Below are 25,327 nucleotides of genomic sequence, written 5' to 3'. Positions count from 1 at the left end.
GGGCCTAAAATTGTGTATAAGAGATCATACAAAATATTTTGCTGTGACTCTTATGTGGATGATGTTAAAAATATTTGTTGGTCTGGTGTGATTAATAAGGAACATCCAGATGCTGCACTATGAATTTATTAAATTGCTTCTTCCAATTATTGATAAACATGCACCTGTTAAGAAACTGACTGTTAGAACTGTTAAGGCTCCATGTACTGATGAGTAATTGAAAAACTGTCTGGTTGAAAGAGATGGGGCAAAAGGAGTGGCTAATAAGTCTGGCTGCACATCTGACTGGCTGACATACTGCAAATTGAGAAATTATTTGACTAAACTCAACACAAAGAAGAAGAAACTGTATTATGAAGCCAAGACCAATGATATAAAGAATGATGGAAAAAAAACTTTGGAGTACTTTAAATGAAATCTCCATCTTTCATCGACTTATTCATCACAAAAACATTTGATGATTACTTAATTGGCAAAGTGGGTAAACTTAGGCAGGAAGTGCCAACAACGAACAGTGAGCCATTGTACTCATGCATAAAAAAACAAATAATGAAAGAAAAGCATTGCAAGTTTGAATTTTGTTAAGTTAGTGTGGGAGAGGTGGAGAAAAATATTGTTATCGATCAATAATGACAAACCTGGCATTGACAACTTAGATGGAAAGCTACTGAGGATGGTAGCTGACTATAGCCACTCCTATCTGTCAGAGCCTAGAGGAAAGTCTTTGTCCTCAGGCCCGGAGGGAAGCCAAAGTCATTCCGCTACCCAAGAGTGGTAAAGCGGCATTTACTGGTTCTAACAGCAACCCTTTCAGCTTGCTGCCAGCTCTTAGCAAACTGTTGGCAAAAATTGTGTTTGACCAAATACAATGCTATTTCTCTGTAAACAAATTAACAATAGACTTTCAGCATGCTTATAGAGAAGGGCACTCAACATGTACTGCACTGACACAAATGACTAATGATTGGTTTGAAAACCATTTATAATAAGAAGATTGTGGGAGCTGTACTGTTAGATTTCAGTGCAGCCTTTGATATTATTGACCATAACCTGTTGTTGAGAAAACATATGTGTTATGGCTTTTCAACTTCTGCCATATCGTGGATTCAGAGCTATCCATCTAATAGAACTCAGAGGGTTTTCTTTATGGAAGCTTCTCTAATGTCAAACAAAAGTGTGGTGTACTGCAGGGCAGCTTTCTAGGCCCTCTACTCTTTTCTAGTTTTTTTTTACCAATGACCTGCCACTGGCATTAAACAAAGCATGTGTGTCTGTGTATGCTGATGATTCAAACATATGCACATCAGCAACCACAGCTAATGAAGTCAATGAAACCCTTAACAAAGAGTTGCAGTCTGTTTTGGAATGGGTGTCCAGTAATAAACTGGTCCTGAACATCTCTAAAACTAAGAGCATTGTATTTGGTACAAATCATTCCCTAAATTCTAGACCTCAGCTGAATCTGCTAATGAATGGTGTGGCTGTTGAACAAGTTGAGGAGACTAAATTACTTGGTGTTACCTTACATTGTAAACTGTCATGGTCAAACCATTTAGATGCAATGGTTGTAAAGATGGGGAGAGGTCTGTCCATAATAAAGAGATGCTCTGCTTTTTTGACACCACACTCAACAAAGCAAGTCCTTCCGGCTGTAGTTTTATCTTATCTTGATTATTGTCCAGTCATATGGTCAAGTGCTGCAAAGAAAGACCTAGTAAAGCTGCAGCTGGCCCAGAACAGAGCGGTACATCTTGCTCTTCATTATAATCAGAGGGCTAATATTAATACTATGCACGCCAGTCTCTCTTGGCTAAGAATTGAGGAAAAACTGACTGCGTCACTTCTTGTTTTTGTAAGAAACTTGTGTTGGAAATTCCAAATTGTTTACATAGTCAATTTACACACAGCACTGACACACACACTTACCCCACCAGACATGCCACCAGGGGTCTTTTCACAGTCCCAGGTCAAGAACAAATTCAAGGAAACCTACAGTATTATACAGAGCCATGAGTGCATGGCGCTCCCTTCCATCTTATATAGCGCAAGTGAACAGCAAACCTTTTTTTTTTTACAAATAAAGCAACACCTCACGGCACAATGCCTCTCCCCGTGTGACCTACTTGTTGTGTGTATGTACTGACATGTATGTGTAACTGATAGATGCACACACACACACACTACATGTTAATGTTTTTAAATGTATGTAAATTGTAAAGCTAACATGTAGCGTATTATCACGTGCAACAACGTTGACCATTTTAATTGGCTGAGGCGTATTTTGAGACTTGTGTTCGCAAGTACAGACCCAAGATGTTCCCCTATTGTTTATGAAATTTCCATCAGGCCTTCACACACACACACACGCACTCACACACACCTTACTTCAGTGGAAAATCAGCAAAGTGTTGTCTGATAGGCATGAGACACACACAGTTACACACAGTCACACATTATTAAGTCCCTCAGTTGAGCACCTGATTCCCCTTTTTGTTCAAGCTGGGCTGACGCACATTTGGATACGCTTTCATTCTATTAGTCACACATCCCTCTCCGAGGCTTCGTTCACCAATGGGACAGAGACCACAGGCTCCACACCATAACTCTAATTCCCCCCCCCCCATTACATTAACTTTAAGATTTATTTACTCAAGATTTGTGTCAAAATGTGTAATCTGGTCCCTCAGGAGCTCAGCTCAGCTGGTAGAGCACGGCGCTTGTAACGCCAAGGTAGTGGGTTCGATCCCCGGGACCACCCATACACAAAAATGTATGCACGCATGACTGTAAGTCGCTTTGGATTAAAGCGTCTGCTAAATGGCATATTATTATTATTATCATTATTCAGGACGAATGCTAACTAGAGAACCCTGCGGATCTATGTGTGTGGCTGGCATTTTGGCAAATTTTTTTCCCATTGACAATGACATCCATGCATGATTTACGGGAAAGGTTTATGAATCTTGAGGACCTTATAAAGAAGATGAATAATGTTCTTGTTTCTCCTTTCTGCTGTTGTTTAGCAGTCAGAGAACATTGTATGAGTGCTAATCGGCTGTCTGGTGGTGAAAACAGTGTTTTCCCCTTGATCAACCCCAGAGTTGACATGGGCCACTGTTTTTTTTTAAACTTCAGCACTGTGGACGTTTTTTGTTGTTCTGTTTTCTGTTATTGCAAACCACACGCATCCTTAGTTTTAGGCAAACAATATGCTATTACTCATGGGTGTTGGGAGGTATGGCCCTTTCTGTCCAATGAGGTAATTTATGCGCAAGATTTCTATCCATTTAGGGGATCCCTTTTGGGCAACATTTCTCAGAAGCAATATTTCTGTAAAGCCTCTTTAAAAATGTCCCTCTTATCTTGCTCACATTTTTCTGCAGCTAAAGTTAACCTGCATGAACATTTGCAAATACACTACCTTATTTTTACGGTAGAAAAACAGATTCTCCGGATTACAATTAGTCCAATGATTTGAGTCAGACAGAATGCCCAGATACTGGATATAGCATATATGTAAATAGTCAAAAGCCATGGAAATTCTTACAAGTGTCAAATAGGAAGGGAAAGATTGTGTGAGCATTAGTCATTGACAGAAAAGAGGGAAGTTGGAAGACAGACAGAGCCAAAGCTGTGGGTAGAATAAGAAGAGAGGGCCTATTAACTAACTTGTCGTTTTGAAGAATGTCGCTGTATCCAGAGCTTAGCTTCAATGTGGACCATGGGTACTTGGAGGGGCTGGTACGAGGACTGAAGGCTGGGATACTGACTCGGTCCGACTACCACAACCTGGCCCAATGTGACACACTAGAGGGTAAGCTGAGGTCTTTGTATCGTGGAAAGTTTTGTTTACCAATTATGTTCTATAACCCACTGTGTCAGTTGCAGTGTTTGGTTTTAGGTATAGTTTGCAATTACACAGATATCCATATATTGAGTAAGTCAAGTGCAATGCGATGTTTTCACATTGCGGTTTGCTTGAATCCCGGCCTAAACTGTGGTAGAATTGTGTGTGTGCGTGGGTGTGTGTGTACATGGGTGCATGTGTGTGTTTCTCCTCGTTAGTCATCATCATCCGCCCCACACAATGGAAGCGAGTTATGGGCAGTTTGACGGGTTAATTATAGGCTTCAAAATAGAGTGATGATGCCTTTCAGACAACCCATAACTTTAAAGGTTAACTGGAATTGACTGGAATTACAGATTTGAACAAACAAAAGCCAATGTGACTTATGAAAGACATAAAACATCCTTTCACAGTTTTACATACAAATAAAATTACATCGTTTCTAAATGTGTCTTGAAATATTTAGGGGGGGGGGTGCTATAATGAATATTGCTATACTTGGGGTGCTCAGTTTGTTATTGGAGTGGCCAGCACCACAAAGCACCCTCATGGAATCAATGGTTCAATCTCCTGTCCACATATGACCTGTGTCTTTTAATAATATCTCAATGTAGACATGAAGCTGCATCTGCAGAGTACAGACTATGGCAGCATCCTGACCGCTGGGAATGAGGACCTGACCGTGTCTCTCGTCGACCACAGACTGAAGGAAAACATTCTGACTGAGTTCCGCTGCCTACGCGCTCACTCCCTACTGCCCCTCTCCACCTTCCTCGACTACATCACGTAGGAGTGTTCCAATAAATCACTTCTGTCTTGCTATCTGTCTGTCTATCTCTGTCTGCCGGCATCTCTACACCTTCCTTGACTAAGTACCTTCCTTGTATGCCAGTAACCTTTTAGCCCCAAATGTACTACACATTTTTACAAATCTGAAATATACGAAACACATAGCATTTGTACATGTCTCACATTAAGTATTACTAGGGGTCACATTTTTTACTTGTTCAATACTTCATCACACCAAGTTCATACTGGCCCCCTGTGGGAATTGAACCCACAACCCTGGCGTTGCAAGTGCAAATGCTCTACCAACTGAGCTACAGGGGACCTTTTTCCCCCTTTTCCCCCCTTTTCCTCCTCTCCTTCCTCTTCCTGCAATCTATTTGGCCGTCACTGAATATTTTCTGGTGATACATGTAAAGTGTTGGTCCAATGTTTCATGAGCTGAAATAAAAGATCCCAGAAATTTACCAGACGCACAAAAAACGTATTTCTCTCAAATTTCCTGCACAAATTTGTTTACATCCTTGTTAGTGAGCATTTCTCCTTTCCCAAGATAATTTTACATTTTAGTCATTTAGCAGACGCTCTTATCCAGAGCGACTTACAGTTAGTGAGTGCATACATTATTTAATTTTTTTAATTGTTCATACTGGCCCCCCGTGGGAATCGAACCCACAACCCTGGTGTTGCAAACACCATGCTCTACCAACTGAGCTACATCCCTAAGAGAATTTGTCAGTATGTCCAACCGGCCTCACAACCGCAGACCACATGTATGGCGTTGTGTGGGTGAGCAGTTTGCTGATGTCACCGTTGTGAACAGAGTGCCCCATGTTGGCGGTGGGGTTATGGTATGGGCAGGTATAAGCTACGGACAGAGAACACAATTGCATTTTATTGATGGCAATTTGAATGCATACACATACTGTGACATACTGCCATTCTTCCGCCGGTATCACCTCATATTTCAGCATAATGGATCGCTTCTACAGACAGTGAGTCACCTAGCATTGGCTTGCTATATAAAGCATACAGGCATTCAGGCATTCAGTTACTGTTCGATTGAACGTTAGAATGAGCAAAACGAGTGACCTAAGCGACTTTGAGCATTGTATTCTCGGTGCCAGGCGCGCCAGATCCAGTATCTCAGAAACCACCGCCCCCTTGGGCTTTTCTCACATGACAGTGTCTAGGCTTTACCGAGAATGGTGCGACAAACAAAAAACATCCAGTCAGCGGCAGTCCTGTGGGCGAAAACAGCTCATTGATGAGAGCAGTCAAAGGAGAATGGCAAGAACCGTACAAGCTAACAGGAAGGCCACAAACAGACAAATAATGGAGCAGTACAACAGTGGTGTGCAGAATGGCATCTCGGAACACACAACTCGTCGATCCTTGTCAAGGATGGGCTATTGCAACAGACGACAACACCGGGTTCCACTCCTATCAGCTAAAAACAAGAAGAAGCCGCTCCAGTTTTCTAAATCTAGCAGCCTTTTTTCTGATGTTTCTGGAAAAACATTGCCTGGAACATGACAGCGAGTTCAGTTTACTTGAGTGGCCTGCGCAGCCTGAATTCTTTGGGGCATTCTACAAGGTGTCAGAAACATTCCACAGGGATGTTGGTCCATGAGATGGAACGGGCTGTTTGCAGTATGAATGAACGTTTCTGACACCTTGTAGAATGCCCCGAAGAATTCAGGCTGTTCTGGAGGCAAAGGAGAAGAGACCGCTTGAAATTTCAGCCTGCTTTGGTGGGATGGAGTTTTAGCCGGCCTGGTGACATCACCAGGCGGTAAATTAGTTAATAGACCAATAAGAAGGAGAGTTCCAATCCTCTCTAGCAATAACAGCTAGTTTCAGTTTTCTCCTCCCCACTCCCAGACAGTCCTAGCAAAATTCTTGCTTGAGAAATTGCTATTTTCTAAGAAGCTATTTTTATTTTTTTATTACCATTTTAATCGAAAACAATCACAGTAAGGTACTTAATTGTTACCCAGTAATTATTTGATATTGAGATAAAAACGGCTGCATTGGACCTTTAAGTAAATCAGGTGATAAATAAGGTGAAAAGTGGACTGGAGTGCGACTTTAAAGCTTAGTAGTCGGTATGAGGATATTCGAACAGTACTGTAGCAATGTTTGAATGTTTCTCAAATGTATCCTTACCTTTTCCCTTCATTGAGGTCATCACTGATCTGTATGTGATTGGATAAGTGAAGGCAATATTTCCATCATATCACGTCCACCCATCAAAACTTAGCAGATCAATGGTTAAAATCGGGGAATTACGGAAGGATGGAAGGAATTACGAAAGGAGGAAAAGGAAGGAATCATTTGAAATGAAATGGAACTAGGTCCACATTCTCTCCCCTGTCTGTCCTTATCTCTTCCATGTTGCAGCTACAGTTACATGATTGACAACGTGGTGCTGTTGATCACCGGTGCCCTGAAGCAGAGGGACGTGGCAGAGCTTCTGCCACGGTGCCATCCACTGGGAATGTTTGACCAGATGGCAGCGGTTGGCATTGCCCGCACCCCTGCTGAGCTCTACTGTGCCATCCTGGTGGACACACCTCTGGGTAATCACTAGACTACAGTGGGCATATTCTGTGGGCATCAGTGGGCATCTGTGCCAGTGGGACCTACTAATAAATATTGGATTGAATATCTATAATGTAAATATCTATGAAAACCTTCTTTGAATATCTAGTGTAATATGAATATGAAATCCAAAACATGCTTCATGAATATTATGTTGACAGAATATAGCAAGCTCTTTCCTTGTTTTTGGATTATTATCATTAGGCTTCATTATTAATAAGCTTTAAGTCATTTATTGACCAGAATATCCACGCACCTAGTTTTCTAGATCGTACCGTAAGCAGTGCATTAAAAGGCAGCATGCTTGCACTATTTAGAACTGAGTAGCCTTGTACTGAAGAGAGTATACAATAACTCAGAGGATGGCGTAACATTGCCTCCTGCTGCTCACTAGTATCAACTGTGGCTATTGCTATGAAGGTTTATGGATGTGTCAGTGTTCTGAGTCTGGGTTTATTCCCATTCCATTCACTCTCAGAAAAAAGGGTTCCAAAAGGGTTCTGTGGCTGTCCCTTTTGGGTTCCATGTAGAACCCTCTGTGGAAAGGGTTCTACATGGAACACAAAAAGGTTCTACCTGGAACCAAAAGGGTTCAACCTAGTAACAAAAAGGGTTATACAAAGGGTTATCCTATGTGGACAGCCGGAGAACCGTTTTAGGTTCTAGATACACTCTTTGAAAAATAGTTGCTATGTGTGCTACTTTGTCTTTTCAGCTCCGTTCTTCCAGGATGCTGTGTCTGAGGCCAACCTGGATGAGATGGGTGCTGAGATCATGAGAAACAAACTGTACAAGGTGATGTGGCATCAAATCAATTGAATGTAAAATCATCTCTGCATTACCTCACACTTTGAGCACTACCATACACAGGCATGGAATACATCTGGTCTCCAAATGTAATGTAAGACATACTGCTGTTGATAGAGACTAGTGGATCAGTAGCCCCTGTAGTCTCCTAGCCAACCAGGCTTCATCATGGCCATGGTGGGAGGTGGTGGCACAGTGTCACGATCGTTGAACGGAGTAGACCAAGGCGCAGCGTTGAAAGCAAACATACTCTTTATTTGTGATTACCCGAACAAAACAACAAACGATACGTGCAGTCCTACGGTACAAACCAAAAAGCACAAGATCCCACAACCACTGTGGGAAAACAGCCTGTCTAAATATGGTTCCCAATCAGAGACAACCAGCAACAGCTGACACTTGTTGCCTCTGATTGGGAACCACTCTGGCCAACCTAGAAATACAACTACTAGAAACAAATGAAACTCACACCCTGGCTCAACATACAAGTGTCCCCAGAGCCAGGGCGTGACAGTACCCCCCCCCTAAAGGCACGGACTCCGACCGCGCCAACTAAATACCACAGGGGAGGGACCGGGTGGGCACTCCGCCTTGGCGGCGGATCCGGCTCCGGGCCTGATCCCCACTCCCTCTCCAACCCCCCAAAGTACCCCTGGTCCGGTCTGGCCCTGCTGGCCGGAGCTGGACTGCACACTGGTGGAGCGGATTGCTCTAGCTCCGGCGTGAAGCATCTGACCGGTGCCGGACCAGGCACCAGTGGAACAGGCACGGGCCGTGCCGGACTGACGACGCACACCACTGGCTTGGTGTGGGGAACAGGCATGGGCCGTGCCGGACTGACGACGCACACCACTGGCTTGGTGTGGGGAGCAGGAGCGGGCCGGACCGGGCTGGCGACGCGCACCATTGGCTTGGTGCGGGGAGCAGGAGCGGGCCGGACCGGGCTGGCGACGCGCACCATTGGCTTGGTGCGGGGAGCAGGAGCGGGCCGGACCGGGCTGGCGACGCACACCATTGGCTTGGTGCGGGGAGCAGGAGCGGGCCGGACCGGGCTGGCGACGCGCACCATTGGCCTGGTGCAGGAAGCAGGAACAGGCCGGACCGGGCTGGCGACGCGCACCATAGGCTTGGTGCGGGGAGCAGGAGCGGGCCGGACCGGGCTGGCGACGCGCACCATTGGCTTGGTGCGGGGAGCAGGAGCGGGCCGGACCGGGCTGGCGACGCACACCATTGGCTTGGTGCGGGGAGCAGGAGCGGGCCGGACCGGGCTGGCGACGCGCACCATTGGCCTGGTGCAGGAAGCAGGAACAGGCCGGACCGGGCTGGCGACGCGCACCATAGGCTTGGTGCGGGGAGCAGGAACAGGACGGACCGGGCTGGCGACGCGCACCATTGGCTTGGTGCGGGGAGCAGGAACAGGACGGGCCGGGCTGGCGACGCGCACCATTGGCTTGGTGCGGGGAGCAGGAACAGGACGGGCCGGGCTGGCGACGCGCACCATTGGCTTGGTGCGGGGAGCAGGAACAGACCGGACCGTACTGGGGACACACACCACTGGCCCTACGCAGGGATCTGGAACGGGCCGGACCGGACTGGTAACACACCCCAGTACCTCTCGCCGTGCCTCTACACCTTCCTTCCCCTCTTTGACCAGTGGCCCCCGTAACCTGGCGGCCTCCTCTGCCAACCCGCTGGGCCGCTCTATCGCGGTCTCCTGCTGCCCCGTCGTCCACGGCGTTAGCCCCCCCCTAAAAAATGTCTGGGCTTCTCTCCTACCCGTGGACCAGGTCTCCATACTTTTCGCCAGCCTTTCGCCCTTCTGCTTCCACGTCAAGCCCCTCTCTTGCTCACCCGGCTTGACCCAGTCAAGGAGGCGCTGGATATCCGCCAGAGATTTCCCTGGTGATGGCTCCTGGACCCGCTGCTTGGTCCAGTTCTGGTGGGATCTTCTGTCACAATCGTTGAACGGAGTAGACCAAGGCGCAGCGTTGAAAGCAAACATACTCTTTATTTGTGATTACCCGAACAAAACAACAAACGATACGTGCAGTCCTACGGTACAAACCAAAAAGCACAAGATCCCACAACCACTGTGGGAAAACAGCCTGTCTAAATATGGTTCCCAATCAGAGACAACCAGCAACAGCTGACACTCGTTGCCTCTGATTGGGAACCACTCTGGCCAACCTAGAAATACAACTACTAGAAACAAATGAAACTCACACCCTGGCTCAACATACAAGTGTCCCCAGAGCCAGGGCGTGACACACAGGTTTGCTCTGGAGAGTAAAAGAAAAACAACAAAACATTAGAAAACACCCACAACTGGGTGTGATGTAATGCTTAACATTAAATCAATGAAATACCTGCTCCAAAGGGGCATTTTTGTCGACCCATTTGTTGAGAGCTTTGTCCCAGACAATCGGAGGGAGAGGACAATAGGAGTAAGGATCTAACCATCAATCAGGAGATAAAAATGTTTGTGTAATATAAAGAAGATGAATCTTGTGTGTCTGTGTTGAATAGTAAGAAATGGTTCCTTACCTCCTTTTTCTGAAGACCCAACTGAGCCAGCCTTGAGGCTGTCTGCTAGTCTGGGGTGTTGTGGTGGGAAGCCCTGCCACTGGCCCACTGTTCCTCTGGCATGGAGAATGTTCCATGGGAAGAAGAGGTGAAGATGGACCCTAAACCAGCCCAGAGAAGGGCACAGCTATTGGGCTCAGAGGAGCCAGCAGGGATGGGTCAGGCTTGGTGGTGGTGGAACCAGCCATGATGTCCACATATCTACTTGGAAAGAGAGTTGAAGACGGACCCTCAACCAGCGCAGAGAAGGGCAGAGCCATTGGGCTCAGAGGAGCCAGCAGGGATGGGTCAGGCTTAGTGGTGGGTCAGGCTTAGTACTCCTGACATCTGTAACAAAAGGGAACATTCTCAAGCCTTATTGCTCAGAAATAACCAGACTGAATTATTCTAGCTAACAGAATGAGAAAAACAGAATTCGCTCAACTCCAAGCACTTACGTTACTTGCTCCCACTATTATTGAAAATATGAATCACCTTTGTTCCTGGCATAGAAGCTGGGAGTGGATGTTCGTAGAACATGGTCCTGCTGCCACCATGGTTCTACAGTTGGAATTATGGAGGGTGGTGGAGGATGATTGGTCTGGAATAAACATCAACAAACCAACTGAAATGGTACTGTTGACTGATACAATACATTTACATTTTAGTCATTTAGCAGACGCTCTTATCCAGAGCGATGCTTGAAGAGTGTAGAATGAACACAATGTATTTACAGTATGTACATGTATATTGTATGATATTTGAATGCATACATACCATTGGGGAGGTTCAAATTGAGGTGGTCAATGTACTGTTGATGGATGTAGCAGTTGTAAATGAGTACATTGGAACATGGGCCCTGGGTAGAGGACCTTTCCCAAGTGAGGTCTGTATATCGTAGTATTTTGCTCCAGGAAGGGCCAACTTTAATCTTAGGTAAAATAGTAATTTAGGGAGGTGCGGCTTCCGTTAGCCTGGGAACCATTTTGGTCCATGGAGATCACAGGGTCATTGACCAGTTGAGCACCTCCTTCTAGGAGGGACCAGATATCATCTGTTGGTTTCACACAGGTTGAAATGTCACCATCATGCCTGCAGGAGGTTCGATACTCTTGTTGCTGGGAGGTCTGTTGGTCATCCTTCTTGGTACCATTGTCCAAGGAGGTCAGAGGGTTGTCCACCAGTGGAGCAGGGAGCAAGGAGGTCCAAATGTAATCCACTGGAACTGTTGGTTCCAAGGAGGCTGGGATTCCATCTGCCAGTAACCTTTGGTTGTTCCAGAGTTTGGTTGTACTGTGAAGATGGTTGGTCTAGCAGGGGAGCTTGTTGTTCGAGGGAGGTCTGGATTACACCCACAACTGGAGCTGTTTCCTCAAACAAGGCCGGGATCTCATCTGCCAGCAGAACCACTTCCTCCATGGAGATCAAAACGACAGGAACCTGTAGATGTTCTTGGTCCAGAGTCTGAGTAGATGGTTGGTCTGGAGTCTGAGTCTTGTTGTCCTGTGGAGAGGGTTGGTCCAGAGTATGCTTTTCCTCTACCAGGGTAGATGGTTGCTGGCTGTCCTAGCCAGGCTGTCCTAGCCAACTGTAATGAGAGAGCTCAGTATTCCAATTTATTTGTGTTGATGTCATAATCAGTGGCTTATGACATCAGGGTCCCAATTCTTTCTAAGGTCATGACATCACAGTGAAAGTGTCTGTGAGACCTGAGAAAGCCATTACTATCAATACATTTAAAAAAGAAAACAAAAGTAAAAGAATAGAATATAAAAACTTTTTTGGAGTGGTCTAATAGACAGAATCTTAACCTTTATACAGAGCTAGGAATGAGTATTTTCCGCTAGTGTTATGATTGGCTGTGATATTCGCCTATTGATTTATCCCGCTTGAGCGGCATCTGTTGTCAAAATGGAAAAGCAGTTTTAACTTTCTGGCTGTGTTATCTAGTGGAAATCGGGTCAAATGGCCAATGTAGAAATCACTCTGTAATTTCTTGGTTGCTAAAATTCTACAATTTCAGTTTATGTGAGAAAACAAGCACTGAATAGTGTAGGGAATCATTGTACAATCTAAATCTCTGTGAAATACTGTATCTTTTAAATAACACAATTGTACAGCTATTTGAAGCTGGTGGGCCAAAAGTAAAAGGCTCAAGCGCGAGTCATTTAGCTCTTATCCAGAGTGACTTACAGTTAGTGAGTGCATACATTTTCATACTGGCCCCCTGTGGGAAACGAACCCAAAACCCTGGCGTTGCAAGCGTCATGCTCTACCAACTGAGCTACAGTTGCCAGAGACTGCGGAGAAGGGGAGATTTGTTTTGAATGTAACCTATTGCTGTTGCAATTCACCTACCTTCCACATAGGAGAGAAATTCTGAGATTATATGTGTAGCACCTTTAACTCCAAAAATATCAATACCATTACCAGAGTTGTTTTAACACAAAATGGGGGTGGGACCATATAAACCACAAAATAGTGTTACATTTGACTCCATGGGAGTTGAATTAACTCTTGCGATTCAACTTATTTTCATGACTGTGATTATGTTTATCACTTACCATTATAATTGAGAAAAGTGAATAAAAGAAACAGAAAAGTTAGTTTCAATGGGTTAGATCTGAAAGTGTCTTTTAATTTTAAACAGGCTTATTTGGAGGCATTCTATAAATTCTGTCAGGAGAGTGGAGGAGCCACAAAGAACATCATGTGTCCTATCCTGGAGGTATTGTAAACCATTCTTTCATCTTACCTGAGATATTACCAGTTACAGTTTGAATGAGTATTTTTATTGTGTGTGTCTGTGTGTGGTTTTAGAGTGTATGTGTACTGTAAACTTATACTGCATGTGATACACTCTCTGTGTATCTGTACTCTATTTGTTTTTTACCTTTATATGTGACTTTTATCTGTCTCTTTTTCTCTCTCTCCGTCTGTCTTTTAAATGTGTGTATGTGTGTGTGTGTTTGCCAGTAAGCTTCTATGTGTTACCCCTGTGCAGGTATTTGTGGTTTACTTCCTGTGTGTGTGTTGCAGTTTGAGGCCGACCGGCGTGCGTTCATCATCACAGTGAACTCGTTCGGGACAGACCTGAGTGGGGGGGAGAGGAGCGCCCTGTACCCCTCCTGTGGGAGACTGTACCCTGAGGGGCTCCGTCTCTTGGCCAGGGCAGAGGACTACGAGCAGGTCAAAGCTGTGGCTGACTACTACCCTGTGAGTTTGAAAGCAATGGAAACCCAAACTGGGCATTACTTATAGGACAACGCTAGACAGTCCCTCCCTGTTTCAGAGTTCTTCTGTTCGGTGCCTAATGAACACAACCCCAATCAGTTGGACTACTGTACAATTAAAGTCAGATTTATAATGCAGGGTTTAACTTGACTCGAGAATTAGACCATTTCTTCTTTCATGGACTTCTGAATTATTATTTTTATTTCTATACTCTCTGTGCTGCTGTGATTTGTATGACTACCCTGTTTATGCAGTGAATCGGACTACTACAGCCTGGTTTAAGCTTACTACAGTGCACTGAGTATGATAGTCTGATACTGTGTTGTAATAGATATATCATGTCATATTATAGTTATTATGTCTTATTAGTTGATGTGATTTTATATCCTCCAGAACTATAAACTCATCTTTGATGAACCTGAGGCAGAATCCTCCAGAACCCTGGAGGACAGATTCTTTGAGCGGGAGGTAAGACAAATGTCATTAAGTATTGTACAGCCTGTATACAATAAATTCAGACTGAGGATGTGGTCTGTATGCACATATTCTCTCTCTCTCTCTCTCTCTCTCTCCTCTCTTCTCTCTCTCTCTCTCTCTCTCTCTCTCTCCTCTCTCTCTCTCTCTCTCTCTCTCTCATTTCTCTCTCTCTCCTCTCTCTCTCTCTCTATCCTTTCTCTCTCTCTCTCCTCTCTTTCTCTCCTCTCTCTCTCTCTCTCTCTCTCTATCAGGTTCAGCTGAACACTCTGGCCTTTCTGGAGCAGTTCCATTTCGGCGTGTTCTACTCCTACATCAAGCTGAAGGAGCAGGAGGCTCGCAACATCATCTGGATTGCAGAGTGTGTCACACAGAGACAGAAGTCTAAGATCGACAACTACATCCCCATCTTCTAAAGGACGAACACACTGTCACTTTTTGTATTAGTAGTAGTATTAGCAACGGTCGTCAAAATGGATAAAAGGTTAAAAATACAGTTCTGATAAATGTAACAGCTGCACAGATACTCAACTCTTTTTTAATAAACAAAAAGCATCAAATATTCACTGTATTATAACACATAGACAATTGTATAATGAGAGCCAGAAAAATTTATGGAATCCAGACATTTTGGTGCAACTTCAGGTATTCAATTGAATGTCAAATATGTAAAAAATATCTTCTCAAATCAAATTAAATTGTATTTGTCAAATACACTGTTTACAGCAGGTATAGAAGGTGCAGTGAAATGCTTCTGTGCTAGCTCCCTCAACAATGCAGTACATTAATCAATATCAATAACAACAACACAATGTCAAAAATAACAAGTAATAGAAGTAATAGAAGAGGTAGTATGCATAGTAATAATGGACTGTATTTACAATGTATTTACAAATATAAAGTCTGTAGAGACTTGGTCACACAGTGGAATATACAGTATATAATAGAACAGCAGTGTTGACTGTGTGTGTGTATGTACAGTGGGGAGAACAAGTATTTGATAAACTGCCGATTTTGCAGGTTTTCCTACTTACAAAGCATGTAGAGGTCTGTAATTTTTATCATAGGTACACTTCAACTGTGAGAGACGGAATCTAAAACAAAAATCCAGAAAATCACATTGTATGATTTTTAAGTAATGAATTTGCATTTTATTGCATGACATAAGTATTTGATACATCAGAAAAGCAGAACTTAATATTTGTTACAGAAACCTTTGTTTGCAATTACAGAGATCATACATTTCCTGTAGGTCTTGACCAGGTTTGCACACACTGCAGCAGGGATTTTGGCCCACTCCTCCATACAAACCTTCTCCAGATCCTTCAGGTTTCGGGGCTGTCGCTGGGCAATATGGGCTTTCAGCTCCCTCCAAAGATTTTCTATTGGGTTCAGGTCTGAAGACTGGCTAGGCCACTCCAGGACCTTGAGATGCTTCTTACGGAGCCACTCCTTAGTTGCCCTGGCTGTGTGTTTCGGGTCATTGTCATGCTGGAAGACCCAGCCACGACCCACCTTCAATGCTCTTACTGAGGGAAGGAGGTTGTTGGCCAAGATCTCGCGATACATGGCCCCATCCATCCTCCCCTCAATACGGTGCAGTCGTCCTGTCCCCTTTGCAGAAAAGCATCCCCAAAGAATGATGTTTCCACCTCCATGCTTCACGGTTGGGATGGTGTTCTTGGGGTTGTACTCATCCTTCTTCTTCCTCCAAACACGGCGAGTGGAGCTTAGACCAAAAAGCTCTATTTTTGTCTCATCAGACCACATGACCTTCTCCTATTCCTCCTCTGGATCATCCAGATGGTCATTGGCAAACTTCAGACGGGCCTGGACATGCGCTGGCTTGAGCAGGGGGACCTTGCGTGTGCTGCAGGATTTTAATCCATTACGACGTAGTGTGTTACTAATGGTTTTCTTTGAGACTGTGGTCCCAGCTCTCTTCAGGTCATTGACCAGGTCCAGCCGTGTAGTTCTGGGCTGATCCCTCACCTTCCTCATGATCATTGATGCCCCACGAGGTGAGATCTTGCATGGAGCCCCAGACCGAGGATGATTGACCGTCATCTTGAACTTCTTCCATTTTCTAATAATTGCGCCAACAGTTGTTGCCTTCTCACCAAGCTGCTTGCCTATTGTCCTGTAGCCCATCCCAGCCTTGTGCAGGTCTACAATTTTATCCCTGATGTCCTTACACAGCTCTCTGGTCTTGGCCATTGTGGAGAGGTTGGAGTCTGTTTGATTGAGTGTGTGGACAGGTGTCTTTTATACAGGTAACGAGTTCAAACAGGTGCAGTTAATACAGGTAATGAGTGGAGAACAGGAGGGCTTCTTAAAGAAAAACTAACAGGTCTGTGAGAGCCGGAATTCTTACTGGTTGGTAGGTGATCAAATACTTATGTCATGCAATAAAATGCAAATTAATTACTTAAAAATCATACAATGTGATTTTCTGGATTTTTGTTTTAGATTCCGTCTCTCACAGTTGAAGTGTACCTATGATAAAAATTACAGACCTCTACATGCTTTGTAAGTAGAAAAACCTGCAAAATCGGCAGTGTATCAAATACTTGTTCTCCCCACTGTATGTATATTTATATGTATGTATGTGTATATGTATGTGTATGTATGTATGTATATATATGTATGTATATATATATATATTTGCGAGAAAAAAAAGCATATGGGGGATTGGAAGTGATGCAGACAATTACATTGATGGAAGTTACAATCTATCTGCAATATTAAAGCTGATCTACCAGTGGGACCATTATCCTAACAATGGGTGATGCAAATGGTCACAAGCAATTAATATTCACCTTGGATGTTTTTTTCTGAAATCGGAGGTGTGACATTTAAAGTAGTACCTTAAACAAAGAGGTCCTCACACTTCATTCATATAACTGGGGTTGCAATAAGTATCCTTTGTAAAAAATATAAAATAAAGTATATACAGCACATTGAAAACATTTACAACTTGTATGACATTCTCCTGATTAGGGGTTTGATTCAATCAGAACCACTTTAGCCAACATCCACATAGCGGATGTTTTGGCGTTGTCGGAGGTGGAACTGTGTTAGAGCTGTCAAATCCACAAAAGATTCCTGGCCTTATACAGTACCTAAAGCGGACATTGCCATTGGCTGCACGGAGTTGCATTGAGAGAAATCCCATGCAGCCTTGTTTACAAATTCAAACACTGGAATGTGAGATGTAATCTACACCTCGATTAGGAGGATAGAAATCCTCATTATTTAGTTTAATGATTAAAAAATGGGAGCTTAATTATTTCTATAAACCCTACACTTTCCTGTTCTGAACTTCTAACAGGAGTGGGGCAGGTGTGGTTTCGTGACAATGATCACAAGAGCAGCTGCTCACCGATTTGACAGCTCCAACGCAGTTCTACCTCCAACACCGCCAAAACATCCCTATGTGGGTGTCTGCTTTCGCCAGTTAACGCTTGATCTGATTGAATCATGTATCAACCCCTACAAAAATGTCCATGAATTATTATCCACATAGTAATTCACATTTCCTGTTGCTACAGGATTATTTTCCTGTTGTGAGAAACTGGTCAAATTAAGATCCCATATCTGTACCAGAACTCAATATGAGGAGACTGGGTTTTATAGCAGAGGGACCCATCTATCCTCCATTTCCTTCGGTGAGATTTCATTGATTAGCCAGATACTCTGCAAAGAAAAAGAAATAACAGAGATCTTTGTTCAGTTCATTGCATCTACTGCAGCAGCAGGCTTTTTGTTCAATATGTTCTCTAATGTCCTTGCCTCGATGGCTTGCTACTCTATGGAATTGAATGTGAAATTCTTTCATAAACCTAGCACCTTATTGAGATATTTAGGGAGTCTTTTGAATGCACAAATTAGCTATAAAGTTGCAGTTCATATAGGCCAATTTCATTACTTAATGTGGAGCTAAAACTAATCTCCAAAGTACAGGCTCTATGACTCATTACAAATCAACATTTGTTTTCTAAAATGTTGATGACATTCTAATGTCATAATTAAATGTTCTCAAAGCCATGTTGAATTAAAAGGTCTATTTGGCATTCTTAAAACAAGAACTTAATACTTTTATTTAAGATTCACCTAAATACCCAGAGGGTATTTGAACTCACTCTGAGCCAGAGTTGGGGTTGGAATACTGCTGCAGCTCTCGTAAGTGTTGATTGATATTTGTTGTGGAAACAACAGAACAGCAACATAAGCCGTTCTCCATAGTGCATATTAGTCTTTATAAGAAGTGATTTTTATATCAAGCCTTGATATCAGTAGTCTTACCTAAACTGTAACCGTTGGAGCTGCCCATGCCGGACCCTCTATTACCCACTCCTGTTGCACCCATTCCTATGTGGCCAAACCCTGTCCCACTAGAGCCTGCCCCAAACCCAGCTCCCCCAGTTGAACCGAATCCTCAGTTCGAACCCAACCCTGTTCCGCTTGACCCTCTAAAACCTGATGTTGTTGAACTTGAACTTGACTCTGCCTCTCCCATTCCTGTGTTGCCAAATGCTGTGTTTCAGTTTCCTGTTGCAGATGCACCCCACCCACCTGTTCCAGCCCCCAATCCTGTTCCAGTTGGGCCTCTGCTACCCTGCCCTGCTGCACTCGACCCTGCCCCGCCCATTCCTGTGTTACCCACTCCCGTTGCTCCCCACCCTCCTTTTGCGCCTGTCCCTACTCCACCCGTCCCTACTCCACCCGTCCCTACTCCACCTGTCCCTACTCCACCTGGCCCTACTCCACCTGGCCATACTCCACCTGGCCCTACTCCACCTGGCCCTACTCCACCTAGCCCTAACGAACCCAATCCAAGGCTCATCAATACAGGCTCATCCCTGTATTACCAAATGGGTTAGTTGAGCCTGGCTTGTTACCCGTCCCTAGTCCACCTGCCCATGCACTAACAAATGGATTTGAAACCATCCCAGTTGAACCCATTCCAGTCAACCCAAACCCTCTTGAGCTTGACCCTGCCCCGCCAAATGCATTCCCAGTTGAGCTAGGTCCACCCATCCCAGGTCGGCTGCTACCCCAGGGCACAGACTGACCTGGTCCAGACATCCCTGGGCTACCCATGCTGGTCTGAAACATAATAAGACAAAGAGAATAATGTCCGGTGAAAATACTGTCATAAAATATTGTAAAATATGAGAATGAGTTATAGACTATGTAAAAATACTATAATAACAGATAATAACAACATGAACAAAGCATACAGTATTTATTTTAATATAACCACATATTCCTGTGAAAGTATCATATAGGATGTGGCACTTTACCAGCCAGTTGGACCTTGAATTCCCTGCATTGTTCCTTTAATGAGATTGACACATCTCCTCCAGCACCATAGTGGGACCCCTGCCAAGTTCCTAACTGCCTCTTTTGATAATAAACATGTTATGTAAGAGCTCTATGGCCCAAAACAGTGCCATGGGTGTTTACTTCAGAGTGCATTATGTTAACATGATCTCTTTTGATACTGCAATGATCACACAAAGAGATATTTAAAGAAGAAAAATCAGTTTGCATGTGCGGAGTACTTTAATGGATCCAAACATCTGTATCAAAGTAGGCCAATCTAGAGCACTGTAGAGCACAACAAAGCTATCAAACATAGCTTACAGTTTCCACTAATGTCTTTTGCTAGAGCAAATTGTCATAGCAAATCCTTTGATGGGCAACTGCATATCTCATTTACATGATTCAATCTTTTGACCAGCATCCCAACTCCATCCGTTCACACCAATGACGGAAACGATTTCTGTCCACAGTTTGACTTCAAAGTCATTTCTGTCGTTATCTACCATGGCTTATCTCTGATGGATGAAAGCCTGGCATAAAGCCATACAATAGCTCTTCCCTTACCCTTGACAGATAGTTGACCAAGAACGTGTGGAGGCTCCTGATCTTGTCATTGAGGATGTTGATCTCGCCCTCCTTCACCTTCATCGCTGTCTCCACCAGCTCCTTGTCCCCCTGCAGCCTCTTGCGATCCATCAGCAGCCTCTCCATCTCTCGTCGTATTTCTCCGGGGTCTTCTGTAGCTTCTTGCAGTGCTCCAGGGCCATGGCACTGCGGTTGTGGCTGCACCGGCGCGAGTCCTCGGCCAGCCGGTCTTTCTCTGCTTGCAGCCAGGGGCTGCAGCCCTGGATATTCGACACCTGGGAGCCCACATTGTCCAGGTAGTGCTGGAACTTGGTCTCCACCTCGTGGGACAGACTGGTGCAGTTGTTGCGGATCTGGTCCAGGTGGTGACATTGGGCAGGAGGGTGTCGATCTTCTCCAGGAAGGCTTTAGAGACGCCACCTAGTGATTGGACAAAGTCTTCGTTGCACATCTTGCTGCAGCCCTCCAGCTGTGTCTGCAGGGAGGTCTTGTCCCTCCGGAGGGAGATGGCCTCCAGGTTGACGGTCTCCCGGTCCTCGGCCGGGTCTACCGGTTCTCTGTCTCCATCCTCATGAACGGCCTGACTGAAGTTGGCTCTCACCAGCATTAGCAACTGCTCTAGCCGATGGACCTGGTTTTCCTGCATTTTGAAAGGCTTTTGAAAAAGAAAAATAAGCCTAAATTCAAAATTGATTAAATATCTCACCCATCTACACACAATACCCCATAATGACAAATTGAAAACATGTTTTCAGAATTTTAGCAAATGTATTGAAATATCTAATTTACATAAGTATTCACACCCCTGTTAGAATCACCTTTGGCAGCGATTACAGCTGTGAATCTTTATAGGTAAGCCTCTAAGAGCTTTGCACATCTGGATTGTACAATATTTGCACATTATTCTTTTTAAAAGTTGGTTGATGATCATTGCTAGACAGCCATTTTCAAATCTTGCCATAACCGATTTAAGTCAAAACTGTAACTAGGCCACTCAGGAACATTCAATGTCGTTTTGGTAAGCAACTCCAGTGTATATTTGGCCTTGTGTTTTAGGTTATTGTCCTGCTGAAAGGTGAATTTGTCTCCCAGTGTATTTTCACTCTGTCATTTAGGTTAGTATTGTGGAGTAACTAAAATGTTGTTGATCCATCCTCAGTTTTCTCCTATCACAGCCATTAAACTCTGTAACTGTTTTAAAGTCACCATTGGCCTAATGGTGAAATACTTGGGCGGTTTCCTTCCTCTCCAGCAACTGAGTTAGGAAGGACGCCTGTATCTTTGTAGTGACTGGGTGTCCAAAAGTGTAATTAATAGCATTTTTTTTTTACCCATCTGCCAATAGGTGCCCTTCTTTGTGAGGCATTGGAAAACTTCCCTGGTCTTTATGGTTGAATCTGTGTCTGAAATTCACTGATTGACTGAGGGACCTTAGATATAATTGTATGTGTAGGGTACAGAGATTAGGTAGTCATTCAAAAATCATGTTAAACGTTATTATTGCACACAGAGTGAGTCCAGGCAACTTATTATGTGACTTGTTAAGCACGTTTTTACTCCTGAACTTATTTAGGCTTGCCATAACAGAGGGGTTGAATACTTATTGACTAAAGAAATTTCAGGTTTGAATTTGTAATTAATTTGTAAACATTTCTAAAAACATAATTCCACTTTGACATTATGGGGTATTGTGTGTAGGCCAGTGACACAATTCAGGCGGTAACACAACAAAATGTGGAAAAAGTCAAGGGGTGTGAATACTTTCTGAAGGAACTGTAGCACTATAATAGCCTCCACTATCCAATGGGATAAACGCTGGCGAGAAATGGGCCTCCCTGTGTGGGTATAGGTGCCCAAGAGACAAAGAGCTGAACGCTCTTTCGTGGGGCTCTTGTCCTGTCCATGTATATGCGCCAATGCACGTATTGGACACAATAAGTGGAGACGCTCTTCCCTCCATGGAGGAAAAAGGTGGTGGGTGAAAAGCCAACAGCTCTAAAGTGAGGCGATTAAGCACTAACTTTAGGCACAAAGAGCGGGGTTAGTTTGTAAGGTAACCTTGGATAATCCCGAGGCTAATTGCAGGCACGAGTGGTGGACTGGCAGTGCGTGCAGCTCTCCCACTCATTTTGCAGATGTAATGGCTAAAGGTAAAGTGGTTTTAAACAAGATAAATCTAATTTACACATGGCTCGAATGGCGGCTTATTTGTTTATTTTCACCCCATCTTTCAAATACACGCCACTTATTGTACTATAGTGAGCGTGTGGCAGGGGCTATAGTGCTCTGAATAGTCTGCACAACTTTCAGCGGTAGATCTGTCGCATTAAGATTCATCATTTCACGGACCAAGCCCAAAGAGCCACCATGTCCAGATGGGGATGGAAAAGCTCTCTGTTTGGGTCAGCAGCAGTGGCGTTTCATGCTGGATAATTTTTTTATGAGCATGGCCTTATTTCTATTACAGCATATTGGATGACAGTCATTCATATTTCATTCACCCAGCTCAATGTAACATCGGTTTAGGCTACTATTGCTACAACCTAGTCTACAAATGAAAGTTTATAACGTAGGTGCACAGGTCGAGAGACAAGTTAGATTAATCAAGGTGACAGACAGTGACACATTCAATACCGCCTTACATGCTCTTGCCTGCATCTAGCTGATCTGGGGTGTAATCAGTAGCACAAACAACGTTTTACGACTAAAACAAGAGTTTCTATTGGACAAATTCAGGTATGTTTATCCCCATTTTGTTCCGTTTGCTTCCGTTGAAGAAATGTTTTTCAACAGAATCGGCGGAATTAATACACCCGTGATCACCCTCAAACATTTTACATTTTTACATTTTTTGTCATTTAGCAGACGCTCTTATCCAGAGCGACTTACAGTTAGTGAGTGCATACATGTTTCATACTGGCCCCCCATGGGAATCGAACCCACAACCCTGGCGTTGCAAGCGCCATGCTCTACCAACTGAACACAGTTCACATTCATAGCAGCAGCATACAAACAGCATGATCACTTTGCTCGTTGTATAATTCCTTCTTGCATCTACGTGCTCTCCGCCTCTCACCTTTTCCCTTCGCTTGTGGACATTGTAGAAAACAACAGCTGTCTGTGACCAGGCGAAAAACCTTTCCAGGCCAAACCTTCATACCGTAACTGCTAACCGCTACACACAGCCTACATCGTTGTGTCACCATATTAACTAACGTCATAGTCAACATAGCTACTAGAACTAACACGTTAGTAAACCCGCTACAATCATGCAGTACAGTGTACAGCAAGCAGTTTAGCAGTTTCACCAGCGGGCCCCGGTGTCAATAAATTAATCAAACCGAAAGATTACCTTGACATGGAAGAGTTGCAGTGTTGGATAGCCTTAGCCAGCTAGCTAACATAAATAGAATTCCTCTCTGTTCGAGTCAGTTTGTTGAGTACGCTAAATTAGCTGTGTTAGCTAAGTAAGTAAAAGGTAAACTAAGAAGAAAAAAATACAACAAAATATAGCTCTCTCTCTGCTGCTTCTCCTTAATGTTTTAGAGAAAATGTGTTCAAAACTGTTAAACTATTGTCTTTCTCTCTCTTGGAGTCAACTATTCACCACACTTTATTCACTGCAGTGCTAGCTAGCTGCAGCTTATGCTTTTAGTACTAGATTCATTCTCGGATTATTTGATTGGATGGACAAGACGTTAGTTCACACTGCAAGAGCTCCGATAGGTTGGAGGACGTCTATGGAACAGTGTGAGAACCATGGTTTTGTATTGAAGTCAATGTAACCAGAGGAGGACGGAAAATAGCTGTCCTCCGGCTACACCATGGTGCTATCCAAGAGTGTGCTGTTGAGGCTACTGTAGACATTCATTACAAAACAGTGTGTTTTAATCAGTTATTTGGTGATGTGAATATATTTAGTATATTTTTATCTAAAAAGGATAACTTTGTTTCACAATTTTTATTTTTATTAAATTAATTGAGTAGGATGGTCCTCCCTTCCTCCTCTGAGGAGCCTCCAATGGTCAGCAGATCCCTGCGTAACGCTAACTACCAGGGCGTAGATTAAATACGTGGGCTTGTGGCTGAAAACTGCTATACTGGACAACAGTAAGCCTTGAGATTTAGGCGTGTGGAATGCAATTTCTCATTTATTTAGTGTACCCGCATTGTATTGCTCCTGCACCCAAATAAGCCAGCTGATGACAGCGAAGTTCTCCCACAGTGTGGAGGATCAACGTTTGTATCAGTTTATAGCAAGAGTGCATATGCAGGGGAACAGAACGGAAGATCTGTAACAGATGTATAACACTTGGAAGCACACACAAGATGTGTTCTGATGGTCCCATAGCCATCATCCCATAATAGTACAACACTATAGTGCCCAATGGTGGTTATCGCTAAAGTTTTAGTGTAACAGGTGACATGTGCATGCTGTATCTAACAGTTTGGGAGTCCGTCTGCTATAAGTGGGTAGCGAACGCACCCTGGCCGTTCATCAGTGCAGTCCAAAAAATAACTATCGAAGGATACATTCGTTAGACATTAAATATACAGCTTGATTCTGATGAACCGACTACCTACAGTGCCATCAGAAAGTATTCACTCCCTTTGACTTTTTCCACGTTGTTGTGTTGTAGCCTGAATTTAACATCTATTAAATTGAGATTTTGTATCACTGATCTACACACAATACCCCATAATTTCAAAGTGGAATTATGTCTTTAGAAATGTTTACAAATTAATTAAAAAAATTAAGCTGAAATATCTTGAGTCCATAAGTATTCCACCCTTTTGTTATGGCAAGCCTAAATAAGTTCAGCAGTAGAAATGTGCTTAACAAGTCACATAATAAGTTGCATGGACTCGCTCTGTGTGCAATAATAAGTGTTTAACATGATTTTTGAATGACTACATAATCTCTGTACTCCACACATACAGTTATCTGTAATTCCAGCAGTACATTTCAAACAAAGATTCAACCACAAAGACCTGGGAGGTTTTCCAATGCCTCGCAAAGGGCACCTATTGGTAGATGGGTACAAATAAAAAAAGCAGACATTGAATATCTCTTTGAACATGGTGAAGTTTGGATGGTGT

General features: G+C 43.7%; 1 protein-coding gene across 1 annotated transcript; it reads left to right on the top strand.

Annotated features, from left to right (window-relative positions):
• Positions 1-3,684: 3,684 nt before the first annotated feature.
• Positions 3,685-14,730, top strand: LOC311150616 (V-type proton ATPase subunit d 1-like; the record flags this gene model as incomplete). Its single annotated transcript, XM_084188101.1, has 8 exons — positions 3,685-3,814; positions 4,462-4,633; positions 7,037-7,215; positions 7,953-8,032; positions 13,257-13,334; positions 13,646-13,822; positions 14,234-14,308; positions 14,569-14,730. 8 exons carry the CDS (start codon positions 3,685-3,687, stop codon positions 14,728-14,730), a joined length of 1,053 nt encoding a protein of 350 aa, XP_084044227.1.
• Positions 14,731-25,327: the final 10,597 nt, after the last annotated feature.

The sequence above is a fragment of the Coregonus lavaretus genome, assembly GCF_964263955.1.
Source record: "Coregonus lavaretus genome assembly, chromosome: 23".
NCBI classification, from domain to species: domain Eukaryota; kingdom Metazoa; phylum Chordata; class Actinopteri; order Salmoniformes; family Salmonidae; genus Coregonus; species Coregonus lavaretus.
The sequence above is the reverse complement of the archived record's forward strand: the minus strand, read 5'-3'. Positions and strand labels throughout refer to the sequence as shown.